At 37.8% G+C, this 17,011-nt stretch overlaps 1 protein-coding gene and 1 long non-coding RNA gene across 3 annotated transcripts in view; one reads left to right on the forward strand and one right to left on the reverse strand.

Moving 5' to 3' along the window:
- Positions 1–2,658, reverse strand: part of LOC131202301 (uncharacterized) — a 36,164-nt gene extending 33,506 nt beyond the window's left edge. Inside the window, exon 1 of the long non-coding RNA XR_009156122.1 lies at positions 1,026–2,658. This is a non-coding gene — a long non-coding RNA (uncharacterized LOC131202301). The remainder of the gene's footprint in view (positions 1–1,025) is intronic.
- On the forward strand, positions 538–15,193 carry EIF3D (eukaryotic translation initiation factor 3 subunit D). 2 transcript variants are annotated; one of them, XM_058191140.1, is made up of 15 exons: positions 538–676; positions 2,667–2,798; positions 3,494–3,539; positions 4,993–5,129; positions 5,558–5,643; positions 6,061–6,133; positions 7,149–7,261; positions 7,929–8,061; positions 8,655–8,802; positions 9,013–9,143; positions 10,593–10,678; positions 10,809–10,938; positions 11,730–11,872; positions 13,035–13,315; positions 15,047–15,193. In XM_058191140.1, exons 2-15 carry the CDS (start codon positions 2,676–2,678, stop codon positions 15,058–15,060), a joined length of 1,644 nt encoding a protein of 547 aa, XP_058047123.1. In that variant the 5' UTR covers positions 538–676; positions 2,667–2,675; the 3' UTR covers positions 15,061–15,193. The 2 variants fall into 2 exon arrangements, with proteins under 2 accessions (XP_058047123.1, XP_058047124.1); XM_058191141.1 differs by having other exon boundaries at positions 554–676; positions 2,673–2,798.
- The last annotated feature ends 1,818 nt before the right edge of the window (positions 15,194–17,011 follow it).

The following is a 17,011-nucleotide window of genomic DNA, read 5'->3' on the forward strand; positions in this document are numbered from 1 at the left end:
AATCCAGTTCCTGAAATTTTTGCAACATCATCCCACCCTCTTTCATTAAATTTCCCAACCGAAATATGATTGTTTGAATTTTCCAATGTTTTCTTTAGCATTTCCACTAGCCCTCTTCAAGTACTCATAACTTCTGCAAAACAACCTTGACTGATGTTTCCATTTCTAGTTCTAAACTAATTATTTAGTTTAGTTAATTACTGAAAATTGCATACTCTTCTTTCTTTAAATACGTATACGAGTGCAGTTCTGTGAAAGTTTGGCCATTAATGACAGCTTTAGCCAGATGAAATGATTTTTTTTTAATGTATCTCAAGATATTTGAAGAATTTCACCCCTAGTTTATTAAAGGCTTTCTTTTAAGCTCCCGCCCCCCCCCCCGCCTTCCCGCCCCCATCCTCCTTTCTTCCATGTAATCTCCCACATTATCTCCATCTAGTGTAACCAAAACCAGGCATCCAGTCTAACTACACCAACTGCGACGCTCTGTCTGAGTTTTTAAACAGTACTCTATCACCTTTTACTAGTGTCGCGGTACAATGACACAGCGCAAAAAAAAAAAAGCGCCGGAAGTTGAAACGAGCGACTAAGCAGGGTGCGATTACCCGTCGAATCTTTTTCGCTTCCAGCCGCTGGGCTGAATCCGTTGCCATCTGGGCCCATTTGGGTCGTTCAGGTGAGAGACGAATCCTGGAGCTGAGCCCGCGACCCTTCGCGCTGCGGAACATCGGCGTCTTTCTCCCTCGGCAGGTTTAGCTAGGATGCCGGGTGGGGCTAAGGACCCCTGCCTGCCTTTCCGGTGGTGAAACCTTCAGAATAGGCCCCATTCACCCCTTCCTAGATCCGTCGGTATTCACGCATTCCCCTGCCCCGTTAATAGATCTCCATATTAAAAGTGTGGGAATCTGGGCCTAGTTTCCTGGGGCCTGGTTTTTGACAACGTCACGATTAAAACCCGGTGCTCCGAAGCATTAACTCAACTCCGGGTATAAATACTGATGATGATACTGAGATGTGACATTTACCTCTTTGTTTCCCCACATCGGTTAAGAACAGAGCAACCTGGTCTGGTCGAATTGGCTTGAGACGTCGAGACCAGGGGTCTCCAACCGTGGCAACTTGAAGATTTGTGGACTTCAACTCCCAGAAATCCTCAGCCAGCAAAGCTGGCTGAGTAATTCTGGGAGTTGAAGTCCTCAAGTCTTAAAGTTGCCAAGGTTGGAGAGCCGGTCTAGATTATAGTGATCTCTTCCATGTTCATTTGAGTTCATAGTCTGAATGGGAAGCAGATCTTTATATAAATTGTCAGTGGTTACAAACAGCTGCCTAACTGAAGTTGTCTTCTAAAACGTTTAATTTCAAGGCTATTTTTCTTTAAAACTGTCATTCAATTTATAGAGAGACTTAATGCAGAGTGTGGATATGTATGTTACTTTTTAAAGATGTAGTGTAGTTGACAGTGGCATAATTTACTCCCATGTTGGGGCAAAAAAATAATATAACCCCACCCCACCCCATCCCCTAAAAATACATAAAACACTAAACTTGCCACTGGTTCCTCTCAGAGAAAACAGGAAAAGTTTGACACCTATCACTTTCCTCTCATACAGTAGTATCCCTTATTGAGAAAAAAATGACCTGTAAATTACACTGTCACTAAAAAAAGGAGATATCAAATCAGTTTATGTGAAGATGGGATGTTTATATAAACTACATAGCAATATAACAAAATTAAAAATACTGGAAATAAATTTAAGAGTCCAGAGAATATAATCTGATCCCAGATTCTGTAAAATATGTTAACAGACCTTTGTTGATGATTGTGAATACATCTTGATTTGGATATGCTCTATGCCCTTATATTATATCATGATACTACATTGTTTTAGATGTTGCAATTGTTTACAAGAAATATGCATAGTGTATCATTTCCAAAGGTTGAATGTGAAGTTAAGTATCATGCCTTGTGGATTTTTATACATATCAGAATATAAAAAATTCTCCAAATTATTTCTTTATAATGATGGATATTTTTTCCATTTGGGTTTTGAATAAATTTTATCTTCTGTTGGGATTTAGCAGCTTTTATGTCTATTGGTTTTGAGTTTCATTATATTAAACCATCAACTGATTATTGCTCTATACCAGGGGTGTCAAACTGGTGGGCCAGATGCGTTAGCACAGGTCACGCCCACTCTGGCTCCGCAAAGGCAAAAAAGTCACAATATGTCACGTGACGTGATTGAGTTTGACACCCATGTTCTAGACCAGGGGTGGGCAATTAATTTTTATCAGGGGCCGCATGAGAAGCCTGAATTGTGTCAGAGGGCCACCAACTTTCTTTCATTGTAAAATACTTAAATTAAATATTTTGAATAGCTGGTACTGATAATCAGAAGAATAAAGCACTCTGTAAATATGTATATTAGGTTATGTGAAACTGTGGTCTATTGGTTAAATAAGAAAAACAATTATTGAACCAGTGCAATTTATTTTTCAAAATAAAAGTTTAAAAAAAAGTTTAATTTATGGTGTTTATGATTGGCCTCACGCGGGCCGGACAGGGACGTACAAAGGGCCGGATGTGGCCCGCGGGCCTTAATTTGCCCAGGTCTGTTCTAGACTGTCTATTGTATTTTATCTCCTCTCATCATCTTTCTTGATAGTTATAGAAGATGGCAAAATTCGTGACACCTGTTGTCCAGGACAATCCATCTGGTTGGGGTCCATGTGCTGTTCCTGAGCAATTCAAAGATATGCCTTATCAGCCCTTCAGCAAAGGAGACCGGCTTGGAAAGGTACTTTTATCTGAATCTTTGCACAGAAGTTCTTAATTGATTTTAACTCATTGTCAGTTTGAGACCCTGTGTTGATACAAGACCCTCCATTAGTAGTATTAGCTTTAGAGGAGGAAAACAAGAAAAAATATCTGCCTCTGCTTCCCAGTATTCATCTGGCTAGTGTCCTTGCAGCAAACAGGCTAGTCAGTTTCAGCATGTTATCGCAGCCCCAGCACGTGACTTATCAGGACTCCGCTCTGTTGCACCCACCACCGGTCAACTGAGCTGAACTGAGTTGAGCTGAGCTGAGCTGAGCTGCCGCTGAGAAACACTAGAGCTTTTGCTGCCAAGCAGCTGATTGGCAGTTGGATTGGCCTCCCAGAAGCAGTGGGGATCACCTATCACCACCGTCAATCGCTGGCGACGAACAGCAGCAGCAATTTCCACTGCTTAGAACAGTTGATCAGCAGTATTCCAGGAGGCCGATCCAACTGCCGATCAACTGATCGGCAGCGAAGGCTCCAGTGTTCCCTGGTGGTGGCGAACAGCGGCAGCGGTGACAGGCCCCCCTCCCACCACTGCAATATTCGCACAGACATTTGCACCCACTTTTTTTGTTCAAAATTCAACGGGATTGAGGGATAATTTTAGATAATCTGTTGAATTTTTTTCAGTGATTGTTTCATATAGATGCATGTTTTTATTTTGTCTAGGTTGCAGACTGGACCGGAGCTACTTATCAAGATAAACGATACACAAGTGAGTGAAATAGCACACTTGTCTAAGCTTAAAATATTATTTTAGGGTATCTGTAAATAAAACCATACATGGAAAGAGAAATACCAAATGAATAGGCAAGTTTTCAGAAAAGACAAAAAGACTGGTGAACAAATAATTAATTTAAGATGGGTAATGGAGATCCCATTGACTCCAAAAAGATCCATTATGTAGAACATAAAAAGGCTATTTGGAGAGCCAGAACACATTATTGCTCTTCTGAGAAATACTCATAACGAATATAACAGCCAGAATTGGAAGAAATGATGGGTAGAATCAACAGTTTGAAGTCAAAGTATTAATTAGTGACATAGGCAGATGATTTCACTTTATTTGCCTAAAGTAAATAAAGCCTAACTGGAAAAATAAAATATGGGAAACGACGTATCCAAGCTAATGTTAAATATTTAAAAATTGCAGTCTGTGTGCTTACTTACAGTTGAGAATAAGATGAGAAGGTAGTAGATAATTTTGTTTTCTTGATTCAAGAGTAAACTAAGCTGGGCATTGTTCTGGAAAAACAAACAGAAGATAAATGCTAGGAGGGAAGACAGTGAGCAGCATAGGATCATGCAGAACAAGTATTCTTATGATGACAATAGTCAGAATAATTAAAGCAGTGGAATTTAGACATAATGCACAGCTGTGAAAGTCAGTCATTGAGGAAAAGTGAGAGAAAGGATAAAAATCTTCAAATTATGGATTTTAATAAGTTACTAAGAGTGAGTTTTAGGAAGAGCCAATCAATCTATCCTGAATCTGTAATCAACAAGCAAGAACCCACATATGGGGGGGGGGGGTTGAATGTCATATGGGTGGATATCATAGGGAAAAGAAACTATGCTTGGCAAGTTGAGGGGGGGGAGAAGAGGAAAAGGTAGAAAGTTAGGATAGTAAATGTTTGTCCCCAAGAATCAAACCCAGTCTGGTGCTAATTAAGTAACACAGAGTTGGTGTTGAGGTTCTATTTGCTAAAAGACCTGATTTAGAGCAGATTATTATCTGTCTAAGTATTATTTTTCCTCTGCTAAGGCTTCCAGGACATGGCCATCATGCTTCCTTTGTTTTATCATCCCAGAACAGCTAAGCATTTCTGCAAGCCTACATTTATCTTCAAATGTGTATGACACTAGTATCTCATCTAATGAATACATTTCTATTGAATTGGATGTACAAAACATTGATAGAAACTATTGATGTATCTCTATATTAATCACAATAAAATAGAATTTATTTTGTGCTTGTAGGCTTTAAAACAGACCAGCTTCAATTCATGATCAGCCATTAAATTTCTTTACTTGTAATTTTGTTCTTAGTATAGTTTCCCTTATGATTTTTCTTTCATGGTGGTTATTCCTAGGATCATTTCAATCCTAGGTCTTCCAAACAATGCAAAACCTGAGCATAAAGCTGATAGTGGTAATTATATTTCTAGATAAATACTCATCCCAGTTTGGAGGAGGAAGCCAATATGCTTACTTCCATGAGGAAGATGAAGCCAGTTTCCAGTTAGTGGACACAACACGGGCCCAGAAAACTGCATACCAGAGGAATCGTATGAGATTTGCACAGGTATGATATTCTCATTAAAGGTTTTACACTTGAATGACTACTTAGTGGTTTTCTCCCTCCCTCCCCTCCTCTCTCTCTCACACACACGCTTTTCAAGATATATGCAGAAAATGTTATCTCTGCCTTCCAGCCTACTAGATAATTTCTTGCTGCAATATGCGGGAAATGTTTCCTTTTCTCTAACATAGAATTAACTTTTGAAACAAGTTTGAAACTCCTTAAGTGAGGAATGGGCAACATGCAGTCTCTAATGTTTAAAATACACATCTATTTTACCTCCAAAAGCTCAGTGACATTTCTGACTATATCTAATGCTCTGCAGTGAATATGGTGCAGGTATCATGCAAGTTTGTTGTCCTTTTCCCTGGTTTCCAAGATACTCTAAAATGAATTTTGTTTTTCCTATTTACACAAATATCTCCTTTCAGAGGAACCTTCGAAGAGACAAGGACCGACGGAACATACTTCAATTCAACCTACAGACTTTGCCTAAAAGTGCCAAGCAGAAGGAGAGGTAATCTTCATTTGTCTGTGGCAGAACAGTTTTGTTTCTGTTTGTAACAGTAACAAGTCAGTTTTTCTGTGAAGCAAATAGTTCAATAAATGAGTTGCTAGGTTCCGCTATGCTGTATTCTGAATTCATCCAGTTGCTGAATTGTTTTTGTTTTTGTGAATCAAAAATACCATTTGTTTTGTTTATTAAACTTGCATTTATATCTTCTCATATCCACCCTTGATTAATGTACTTTTCAAGTAATTATATTAAAGTTTGCAATATGGAGTGAAATATCTGAAGTATATCTGGGATCAACCATACTCTTTAATTTAGCAGCCTAACTTCTTTATTGTGAATGAAGGATTTGGAATAAGCAACTCCTTTGCCAAAGTCTTCTTGTTTGACAAAAATATTATTGGTTTTCTGTTATTTCAGAGATAGACTGCGTCTGCAAAAGAAATTTCAGAAGCAGTTTGGAGTGAGACAAAAATGGGACCAAAAATCTCAGGTAAAATAATTCCTTTTCGTAACAAATTGGGATATTTGCAGCTGGCTGTGGGGGGCGAGTTATTGGCCCCAACGGAGAGGGTGCGCAATTTGGGTGTCCTCTTGGATGGGCGGCTGTCGTTTGACGACCATTTGGCGGCCGTCTCCAAGAGGGCCTTCCACCAAGTACGCTTGGTGCGCCAGTTGCGCCCCTTCCTTGACCGGGATGCCTTATGCACGGTCACTCATGCCCTTGTCACTTCCCGCTTGGACTATTGCAATGCTCTCTACATGGGGCTGCCCTTGAAGTGCACCCGGAGGCTGCAGTTAGTCCAGAATGCAGCTGCGCGGGTAATAGTGGGAGCAACTCGTTGCTCCCATGTAACACCAATCCTGCGCAGTTTGCACTAGCTTCCTGTGGTCTTTCGGGTGCGCTTCAAGATTTTGGTTACCACCTTTAAAGCGCTCCATGGCTTAGGACCCGGGTACTTACGGGACCGCCTGCTGTTACCTTATGCCTCCCACCGACCCGTACGCTCACAGAGAGGGCCTTCTCCGGGTGCCGTCTGCCAAGCAATGTCGGCTGGCGGCCCCCAGGGGAAGGGCCTTCTCTGTCGGAGCTCCTACGCTTTGGAATGAACTTCCTCCTGGCTTACGTCAAGTGCCTGATCTTTGGACCTTTCGCCGTGAGCTGAAAACGCACCTATTTATTCAAGCGAGACTGGACTGAAATTTTATTGGGGTTATTTATATTTTAAGATTTAAATTTGTTTTAAAATTTGGGCCACATTATAATATGCTTTTTAATTTTCTCTTAATGTTTATATATTGAATTTTACTTGGCTGTACACCGCCCTGAGTCCTTCGGGAGAAGGGCGGTATAAAAATCGAAATAAATAAATAAATAAATAAATAAATATTTTTTCGGGTTGCTGTTATTGGCCTAAGGTATTTCATTTCAACTGTTACTGCTCCTGCATTAAACACTGATGAGTTTTCTCTTTCCTTTTTTCCATCTCCTTATGTTTAATCTGCAGAAGCCACGTGATTCCTCAGTGGAGGTTCGTAGTGACTGGGAGGTGAAGGAGGAGATGGATTTTCCTAGATTAATGAAGATGAGATATTTGGAGGTGTCAGAGCCTCAGGACATGTAAGACTTGGAATTAGCAATACCAACTGAGCTTTTCAGACCAGTGCTGTTCACATTTCCCAGACTACAATTTCTCAAATTCCTAAGAGTTAAGAATCCCAGACACTTAAAGTACATTTTATTAGGAAAGGGTGACATATTTTCTTTTTCTTTCTTTCTTTCCTTCCTTCTTCTCCTCTCCCTCCCCCCCTTCTCTGTGTTACAGTCCCCTTTGCTAATATACTTGGTTCCTGAATAAGGAACAAATTAAGATTTAAAGCCTGCAGACGATTAATCAAAACCAGCAAACCAGAATATTATCCGAGGTATAAAATTATCTGAGGACAACACCAGTTATTTAGACTAGACATGGCCCAATTCCATGATAAGAATTCTCATCATCTTCACATCTCTAAAATGGGGGTTTGCTGCATGAAGATTGAAACTAAACTGATTTGGCAAAGATGGTGCCAGAGAGTAATTCTTTCTAGATTTGTTGGCCACAGTTCCCATGGTCATGTTGTTGGAAGTGAGAATTATGTTCTGTCACACCTAAAGGATTATGGGTTAGAGAACTATGTCGTGGAAGTGGGATGATAATTTATGTTTATTCCTTGGATTGGTTGCACTGAAGTTACACGGTACTCTGTGCTACTTTGGGGAGACTTTCATGTTCTTTAATTTGCAGAGAATGCTGTGGGGCTTTAGAATATTATGACAAAGGTTTTGACCGCATCACCACAAGAAATGAAAGAAATCTTCGTAGCATTAAGCGCATCTTCCATACTGTGACTACCACTGATGATCCAGTCATACGCAAGGTGTAGTATCTATTTGTTTAGTTTATATTATTAAATTGAGGACCATTGTAATAGTGCTTTGCTTGAAAAAAAAATAGATTTTTTTTACCTTTGATAGGACAAGAAACTTACATTATGGTGGGCAAGACTAAATAAATAAAATTATTAGTGTTACAGATTTTTTATCTTTACTGGATTTGGGGATAATGACTTGTAGTTATTATACTGATAATAGATGGAATAATAGATGGTATAATTTCTGTGAATCTTAGAGAGATGGTGGGATAAATAATAAACTAAAAAGTTGGTTTGGCAGATGATTAGTTTCTCATTTCCGTCCTTTCCCAGCCAAAAATCTTAAAATGTGAAGGTTATAAATATTAGAGTAATATTGAATATCATATGGGTAGATTGAGGGAAATCAAATGACACAGTTGTTTCTCCTTTATTTTAGAAAAATATTCTAAAACCACCTGTCTTTTTTTGATCCCAAAATTTGAATTTCTAGAAATTGAGATATAGACCATTAGAAGTAGATGGGGATTCAGCTCATTTTTCTTAATCTGGGTACTACATTCCTATTCTTACCCATTATGCCTTTTCTCTGCATATAGCTGGCCAAAACTCAAGGGAATGTATTTGCTACAGATGCTATCTTAGCTACCCTGATGTCTTGCACTCGTTCAGTATATTCCTGGGATATCATAGTCCAAAGAGTTGGTTCCAAGCTGTTCTTTGACAAAAGGGACAACTCTGATTTTGGTGAGTTTTTTCATGTATGTTTGCAGAAAAACAAGGTAATAGTGGTGGCCCTATAATTCCTTTATATGAAAGGGGTAAACAGTGTTTGAGGGGGGAAAAATCAAGAGTTTCTAGTTTTTATGGCTTGCTATCTTAGTATGGAGTAGTTTTGTTGCATAGGATTGAGATATTAAACTTTCTGATGATAGTTGTGTTTGGCTGTATTCTCAGATCTTCTTACAGTGAGTGAAACTGCTAATGAGCCACCACAGGATGAGGGCAATTCTTTCAATTCACCTCGCAACCTTGCTATGGAAGCCACCTACATCAACCACAACTTCTCTCAGCAATGCTTAAGAATGGTAATAATAGAATATTTAATTTGCCATAGATTTTTAAAATTTTAATTAGATATCACTGGATTCAGTTTGAATCCTGATGAATCTGTGAACAAATACCTATCATTCTGACATTCCTTGGATTTATAACCCTTTATAAGGACATTAATAATTTCATTGATCTTGTACATCACCAAATCTATTGTCTTCCTATTCAATTTCCTTCAAATTTACTGAGTATAGTTGGGTTGGGGTTTGATCCATGATCTGCTTGCATCACAAGTCTAAAATACACGAATTTCTGCTTACTGAAGGATATTGGCTATAATGACTATACAGGTAGTCCTCAATTTAGGACCACAGTTGAGCCCAAAATTCATGTTGCTAAGTGAGACATGTTAAGTGCTAAGAGTTATTAAGTGAATTTTGCCCCATTTTACAACTTTTCTTACCTCATTTGTTAAGTGAATCACTGCAGTTGTATTAAATTAGTAACGTGGTTGTTAAGTGAATCTGGTTTCCCAATTGACGTTGCTTGTCAGAAGGTTGCAAAAAGTGATCACATGATCCGAGGAGATGGCAACCATAATAAATATGAGTCAGTTGTCAAGCATCTGAATTTTGATCATATGACCATTGGGGGGGGGGTTTACAACGGTCATAAGTGTGAAAAGTGGTCATAAGTCACATTTTTCAGTGCTGTTGTAACTTCAAACAGTCACTAAATAGTCGAAGACTACCTGTATTTTCAGCTTAACCAGGTGGAGGTTTTGCTCTGCTTAGCAAGAAAACGCCGCTTATCCAGCAATAATCCAATTAAACAAGCAAAAAATAGATTTAGAACTATTATTTCTGCATTTATAAGCTCTTCAGATTTTTTTCTTAGAGGTATATTTACTGAGCAAGACCAGAGAAATAGTAGTCCATTTATTGCCACAGTTAATTAGGGCTGGAACTTAACATTGTTAAATAATGTCATCATTGTGAGTTATGCCCAATTTTACAATCTTTTTGCCATAGTTAAGTGAGTCTCCATGGTCGTTAAGTGAATCATGTAGTCATTAAGCTTATCTGGTTTCATTAACTGCTTTTTGGAAGCCCCCCCTGGAGATCACGTGACGCCAGGATGCTGCAATTGTTCTAAATTCAAACTGGTTGGCAAGTGCCCAGGTTTTGATCACATGACTTTAAAGATGCTGTGTCAGTCACAAGTGTGAGCATCAATTGTCACATTTTTCATTGCTGTTTTAATTTCAAAGTCATTAAACAAATGGTTGTAAGTGAGGGACTATCTGTGTTCTGGTGTGGATTTCAACATGTAATGAAATCCACACAGTGGCACCCTAAAGCTATTATGCTGTTTGTGGAAAGATTGATAAAGAAGCAAAATGGAATCCCTTATGAAGCAACCATGACTATTTTGATCGTATAGTTATTGCTGTTGGTTACATTTCTGCATGTCATTTTTTATAGGGGAAAGAAAAATACACATTTCCCAATCCAAACCCATTTGTGGAAGATGATATGGATAAGAATGAAGTTGCTTCTGTTGCATATCGGTACGTTGTTGCTTCTAGCTCATTGATGGGATTTGATGGTCAGTTCTATACATATTACAGTTTTTATTGAAACTCGTCATATAAACAGCTGTTATACCACTGAAATCAGCAAAACTCTCTTTGATTGTAGGTATCGAAGGTGGAAGCTGGGAGATGACATTGATCTGATAGTACGTTGTGAGCATGATGGAGTGATGATTGGAGCCAATGGAGAAGTATCATTCATCAACATTAAAACACTGAATGAATGGGATTCAAGGGTAAGAAAAAATAAAAGTGGCTCAGCATGTTGGCTGAGATACTGATCAAAACAAAGAGAAATTTGTGTATATATTCACGTATATACTCTGATTATATGATTATACTGATTATATGAGAAGAGTATTACATAGTTATTTTGTATAGACAGTATTTGTGCTGATTAATCTTTTGATTATGATTACTTATGAATGTGAACGTTCTCCATTTTTGTCTTCATCTTGATTATCTAACCACCACTGGTTGAATATCTGCCTACCATACTAATGCCTTTCTCTTGTCATGCAAGCCAGGTTCATTAAGCACTGTTTGTTGAACTATAAATATTGAATCAACTAACTTGTATGTTCAAATTTTATGCAAAGCATAGTTTGAGTGCTAAATGAAAAACAAAAGAATAATAGTTCAGCATACTACCTTCTTTTTCTGCTGCCAACCATGCCAAGACAGATGAGTTTGTTACATGTATAGCCAGCTTGTAAATTGCCATAATATGGTATGGTATAATTGAAAATCTGATGAGTGATGTGGTGGCCTAGAGGTGGAGCTCTCACCTCACAATCAGGAGGTTGTAAATTCAATCCTAGGTGGAGGCAGATATTTCTCTCTGGGCCCACTGAGAATATATCTGCTGCAGAAAACTCTGCATTGGCGACAGGAAGGGCATCCGGCCAGTAAACACTCAGCTCCATTCAGTTGCCCAGACTCCACCCCGCATGGGATTATGGGGTCATTAAAAGGATGATGATGATAATGATAATTGAAAAACTGATATGCTTGCATATTTTTCTAGCATTGTAATGGAGTAGATTGGCGTCAGAAACTGGATTCCCAGCGAGGAGCTGTGATTGCCACTGAACTGAAAAATAATAGTTACAAACTTGCTCGTTGGACTACTTGTGCATTGCTGGCTGGATCAGAATATCTTAAATTAGGGTAAGATCAAAAATATATTAAAAATAGAGTGTTGTCTGGTGTACATGGGGGAAACTAGGTCTTCAGGCAGACATTTAGAATTGCAGTAACCTCTCGAACAGTTTTCTGAAAATTAGTAGTGTATAAATTCTAGGTCTTTCAGTGACTTCTGATGCTTTTGACCACAGCCTCCTTCTGGACTGTGAGGGAGGATCAGGAGTTGGAAGCACAATGTTATGATGATTCTGCTCTGACGTGAGAGGATTGTTGGAAGAAGTTGTTACCCCCAAACATTTGGTTATGGAGTCCAGGTTCAGACCTGAAACTACTGAGAGGGGTCATCACTGGTTTGGGGTGAGGTATCATCAATATGTAGATATTCAGTTATACATCTTCACCTCAGACTCATTGAAGATGATGTAAAACTTTTGATCCAGTCTCTGGAGGCTGTTAGGGTGAAATCTGACTCTGACATCTTGATTCAGAGACCAGCTGGTTCTAGGATTCTTCTATTCTGCTAGAAAGAGTGGTCTCCGCCGGTTTGGACTAATGATTAAGGCACCATGCTAGAAAACAGGAGTCTCTGAGTTTGTTCTGCCTTAACCATGAAAGCCAGCTGGATGACTTTGGCCAGTCACACTCACTCAATCCAATCCATCTCGCAGGGTTGCTGTTGTTGGGAAAATAGGAAGAGAAAGATGTGTTGGATATGTTCACTCCCTTGAATTATTTGCAAAAAAATTATCAAGGTGAAACAAATAAATAATCTAGGGTCGTCCTGGCCTTTGGGGTCCTTTTTAAAAAGCAGGTGGAGATCATAGTCAAGAAGGCTTTTGCATAGGTGTATCAGCTGTAACCTTAACCAGGAACAGGACACAGCAAACTTGTATCTGTAGTTAATTCAATTATTGCTAATCTGAGAATATTTTATGCTGTGTATACAGAAGAAATGCTACTGATACAGTGATACTATAGTGATGAATTAAGGGCTGATTGGGTTTTAGATGTGGCTACCAGTTAATACTCTTGTTAGTAGCCGTACCGAATTTCTGAAAAGCCACTTCTTACGTACTGTATGATATCTGCAGTGTACTAATTTTCCTAAATCTACATACCTTTCAATTTTCCTATAAATGATATACAATATATAATATTATATATTTGTCTCTTCATCCTTGCTTAGATATGTCTCCCGATACCATGTGAAAGATTCTTCACGCCATGTGATTCTGGGCACACAGCAGTTCAAACCTAATGAATTTGCAAGCCAAATTAATTTAATCATGGAGAACGCCTGGGGCATTCTGCGCTGTGTCATTGACATCTGCATGAAACTGGATGAGGGCAAGTACCTTATCCTGAAGGATCCCAATAAGCAAGTCATCCGGATTTATAGCCTGCCTGATGGCACCTTCAGCTCTGACGAAGAGGAAGATGAGGAGGAGGAGGAAGAGGAAGAGGAAGGTAATTTCAGACTGCTAGATAAATCACTACTCTTAAACTTTCTTTCACAACTAGAACTTAACCCATCTGACTAGAATAGGCTTCAGTGATGTAGCAGTTACTGCTTTCAGTTGGTATTTGCTGCCCTCACCTTCTGTCTCTCAACCAGAATTAAAATAGCAAAACGAAAAGAAGCAAAATGCATCCTAATTTTGCTACAGGAAATACTAGAACACATTATCATATCCATATTGTAGAGACCCAGGCCTTCTGGGGCACATTAATAATACACGCCCTTCAAAAACATTTGTTTAAATAGTATTTTTACAATTTTTTTAAAAAAAATGTTGGGCTAGATAAAAGCTTAGAAAAAAAGAATTACATTTTACATTTTAAAGAATGTAAAGAATGAAAAGTGTGTAGCTCATCCAAAAGGGGAATTGAACCTCAGAGAAAAATAGCTTTGAAAGAAATTAGGTACAACTTCAGCAGATCCAGAATAAAAACTCTTAATATATTCTGATCTAGTCCTCTTGCAGAACTCTAAATATATTGGTGTTTTTCCCCATCCTGGAATAATTCATCCCACCATTTGGAAGGATTACTTTATTACTACATCTAACTTCTGCTACATTACTTTATTTTCTACATCTAACTTCTGCTTTTGGATGTTTCAGAGAATAAAAGTCTCAACCATTCCTTGTTGCTTAATATCAAAGGGATAGGAGTTGTGTTTTCTTAGAGATTTAGCAAGCTAGCTAGTCCACATTTTGGTACTATTAAATGCAAAGGTTTAGGGTACATACAAAAAATAAAGACCTTAAATAAAATAGTCAAAAAAATTTATCTTAAAAAAACCAAATATACAAATACAAACTTTCATATTATCAAAGCATATTAATGTGTTTTTATCTAATTATCTTTGGAAGCTTGTCTTGCTAGAGGTGCCTGTTTGAGATACATCCAATTAAGGCTATAGTTTGTAAAAGAGTTATTTCAAAATAAGTTGTTTGAGAGGCTAATTTCCATAATTCTACTACCCACATCTTTTGCATGATAGAATTATTCATAGCATGCTTTATCAATTTATCGGATTATATATTTTGCAGAATTTAGTCCATAGATTAAAAGGGATGATTAAGCTATTATCCAAAGTAGAACAGCATTCTGTGATTTTCATATAGTACATGGGAACTAAATAATTAAGAAGATCTAGATAGATATTCAGTGCGTTATTTAGTTTCCTTAGTCAAGAATTTTGAAAAATGTATATGGCACTGAATATTGTTGAGAAGCACCCAGCCTGGCAGGTAGGAGGGATATGTGCAGAATTAGTCTAGAATCACTGCACAACTGTAAAAGGACCAGAACCAAAACTGGCCCTTCCTGAATTCCTTTGAGCCTTATCTAATTTCAGTAATCAAGTAGTTAGCTTGAACTCTGCATGAGTGGGTCTGGTTGTTCATACCTGACAATATTAATCATATTTTTTAAAAAAAATCAGTTCTATCTTTGTCTTTTCTGATTTCAACTGTATATAAACAGTTAGGGAAATTTCAAGTTTTTGCTAAAAACATTGCTGCCATTTGATTGTCAAATGATTCATGAGAGGTTCTATTGTACAGAAAGTTATTATCTATACATACAGAAATTAATACTGAGGAATATATGGAAAGAGCAAAAATTAAGGCTTTTTTGTGTGTGACTGGGATAGAAAGACATTTTCCATTCTGATCTATCTTTGTGTTGCAGAAGAAGAGAACTGAACTTTACAACCAGGCATTAGGGTCAACAGCATCTTGAAGGTCATTCAACTTTTTATTCTTCAAGGATGGATCAGACCTGAATCTGCACCTTGTTGGCTAGACCTTAAGAAATAAAAATCATAATCTTGATAAATGTGTCCTTTTGTCTTATTACTACATAGAAATATTAATGGATTTAGTAATACATCCAATACTTCTTGAGAAATTTATTTGCAGTGATATTAAGTTTGTGATCAATGCCTTCCATTTGAAAGTTTATATACGGCAAAATAATCTATTATGTTTCCCTCAATTATTCAAATTTATACAGCAGATGTTGAATTATGATGCCTTAAAAATAATTTGAAATCTTATGAATGCTAAATGATGAGTAACAGCATTTTCATTAGCATTCATGCCAAAATAAAGATGGCTTTCTTCAATGGAAGAAATTGCTTCCGCTGGAATGTGTGTGTGTATGTGCATATACATATCAAGATGGATCAACATCATCAAATATTGCAGGCCCAATTGATAAAGCGCAGGACCATATTGGTTGGAAACATCAGGAAGAGGCCTTCGTCCTGCAGTTGATAGGCAATGGCTAAAAAGGGTGTATTATTTAAACTTCTCATGGTGTCATTTTTGTCTCTTTCAATGGGGGATATAGAAAGAATGGAGAGTCCATTTTTTAAAAAGATAAAAATTAATACAAACTAATGTAAGAAGGAAAAAAAGAAGCTAAAGGTGTAAGAAAGGAAAAGTAAGAAGAAAAGTAGAACACAAAAGATGTAGCTTCCAATGTACAGTAGTCAAGTTATAAGTACAATTCTCGCTCGCTGGTTACAACACAGCTTGCTTTCTATAAACTATCTCATCAAAACCATAAATTCATGGGCTTCTGGGTGGCGCCACCTTTCTCGCTGGGTGCTAATTTATGGCACTCCGCATTGAATATGGTAAAAGCCGGATTTAACAACTGATCCCGGCTTCATTTCTCTCTCTGGTTGAAAGAGAGAGACAGAGCAAGGGGAGGAATTGGGTAGATTCCCTAGGGCTTTGTTTTGTAATACAAAGTCCTGAACGGTCGAATCCTTATTTACCCCTCCCCACCTCCAGTATTCTCTGCGCTCCTGAAAAGCAGGAAAAGAGGAAGGTGTCCACTTCTGCTAGCAATTGATTTCTTTTGTGGATACGAAAAGCAGGCGGAACAGTGTGAGGAACAATTATTGGTTTGCAAGTATTTTTGATTTTCTGACTTCGCCCCCCTTCAGTTTCGTTTTAGAGAAACTGAAAGCAGAGCGATACATCAAAGGGAGCTTTGCTGTTGAATCGAAACTGAATGGAGATTTTATCTTATTGTGTTTGACTGTGGACTGTTGGATTATATTACGCTGTTTAAGTACTTTACAAGGGGATTCTCAGCAGGAATTTTGTTATGGAGGTTCTTTCAGAAGAATGGATTCGTGACTTTATACAGGACTACACAGAAAGTATGTATTTAATTATTCAAAAATACGAATTGATAAAAAATGGGGACGTTTTGGATGAGAGTTTGGAGCAAATTAACCAGTGCAATCATTCGGAAAATGGAATGGAGGACTTACAAATAAAAGTGGATAAATATGAAGATTTGATCGTGAAGAAACAAGGTGATCTAAAGAAGTTTTCTTTAAATAGTTTGGATGAGCTGCCTGAATTTGTGCTACAGGAGATTGTCCCTCAAATGGAAAAGACTCACAAGCTTAATGTTTCCCAAGAGTTCTCTTTTTGGACTGATGGAATATACGGCAGTAATTTTTGGATTTCTGGACATAAGGAATTACTAGGAAATATTGTGATTGACTTTTTAAAAGGTGCAACGAAGGAAAGAGAGATTAATGCATCAAAAAAAATGGCAAGAGACAAAAGTATTATTTTTGAAACAAGGTTTTTTTAAAATATTAATAGACAAAAATATTAGTGTCCCCGA

The sequence above is a fragment of the Ahaetulla prasina genome, chromosome 7, assembly GCF_028640845.1.
Source record: "Ahaetulla prasina isolate Xishuangbanna chromosome 7, ASM2864084v1, whole genome shotgun sequence".
Lineage (NCBI taxonomy): Eukaryota > Metazoa > Chordata > Lepidosauria > Squamata > Colubridae > Ahaetulla > Ahaetulla prasina.

What these genes read in the sequence shown, in the direction of transcription:
- EIF3D (XM_058191140.1), top strand. Translation starts at nt 2,676, where the DNA reads ATGGCAAAATTCGTGACACCTGTTGTCCAGGACAATCCATCTGGTTGG. An exon ending in TCAAGATAAACGATACACAA is followed by an intron (nt 3,540 to 4,992) that starts GTGAGTGAAATA and finishes TTATATTTCTAG; the next exon opens with ATAAATACTCATCCCAGTTT. An exon ending in TCAGAATATCTTAAATTAGG is followed by an intron (nt 11,873 to 13,034) that starts GTAAGATCAAAA and finishes ATCCTTGCTTAG; the next exon opens with ATATGTCTCCCGATACCATG.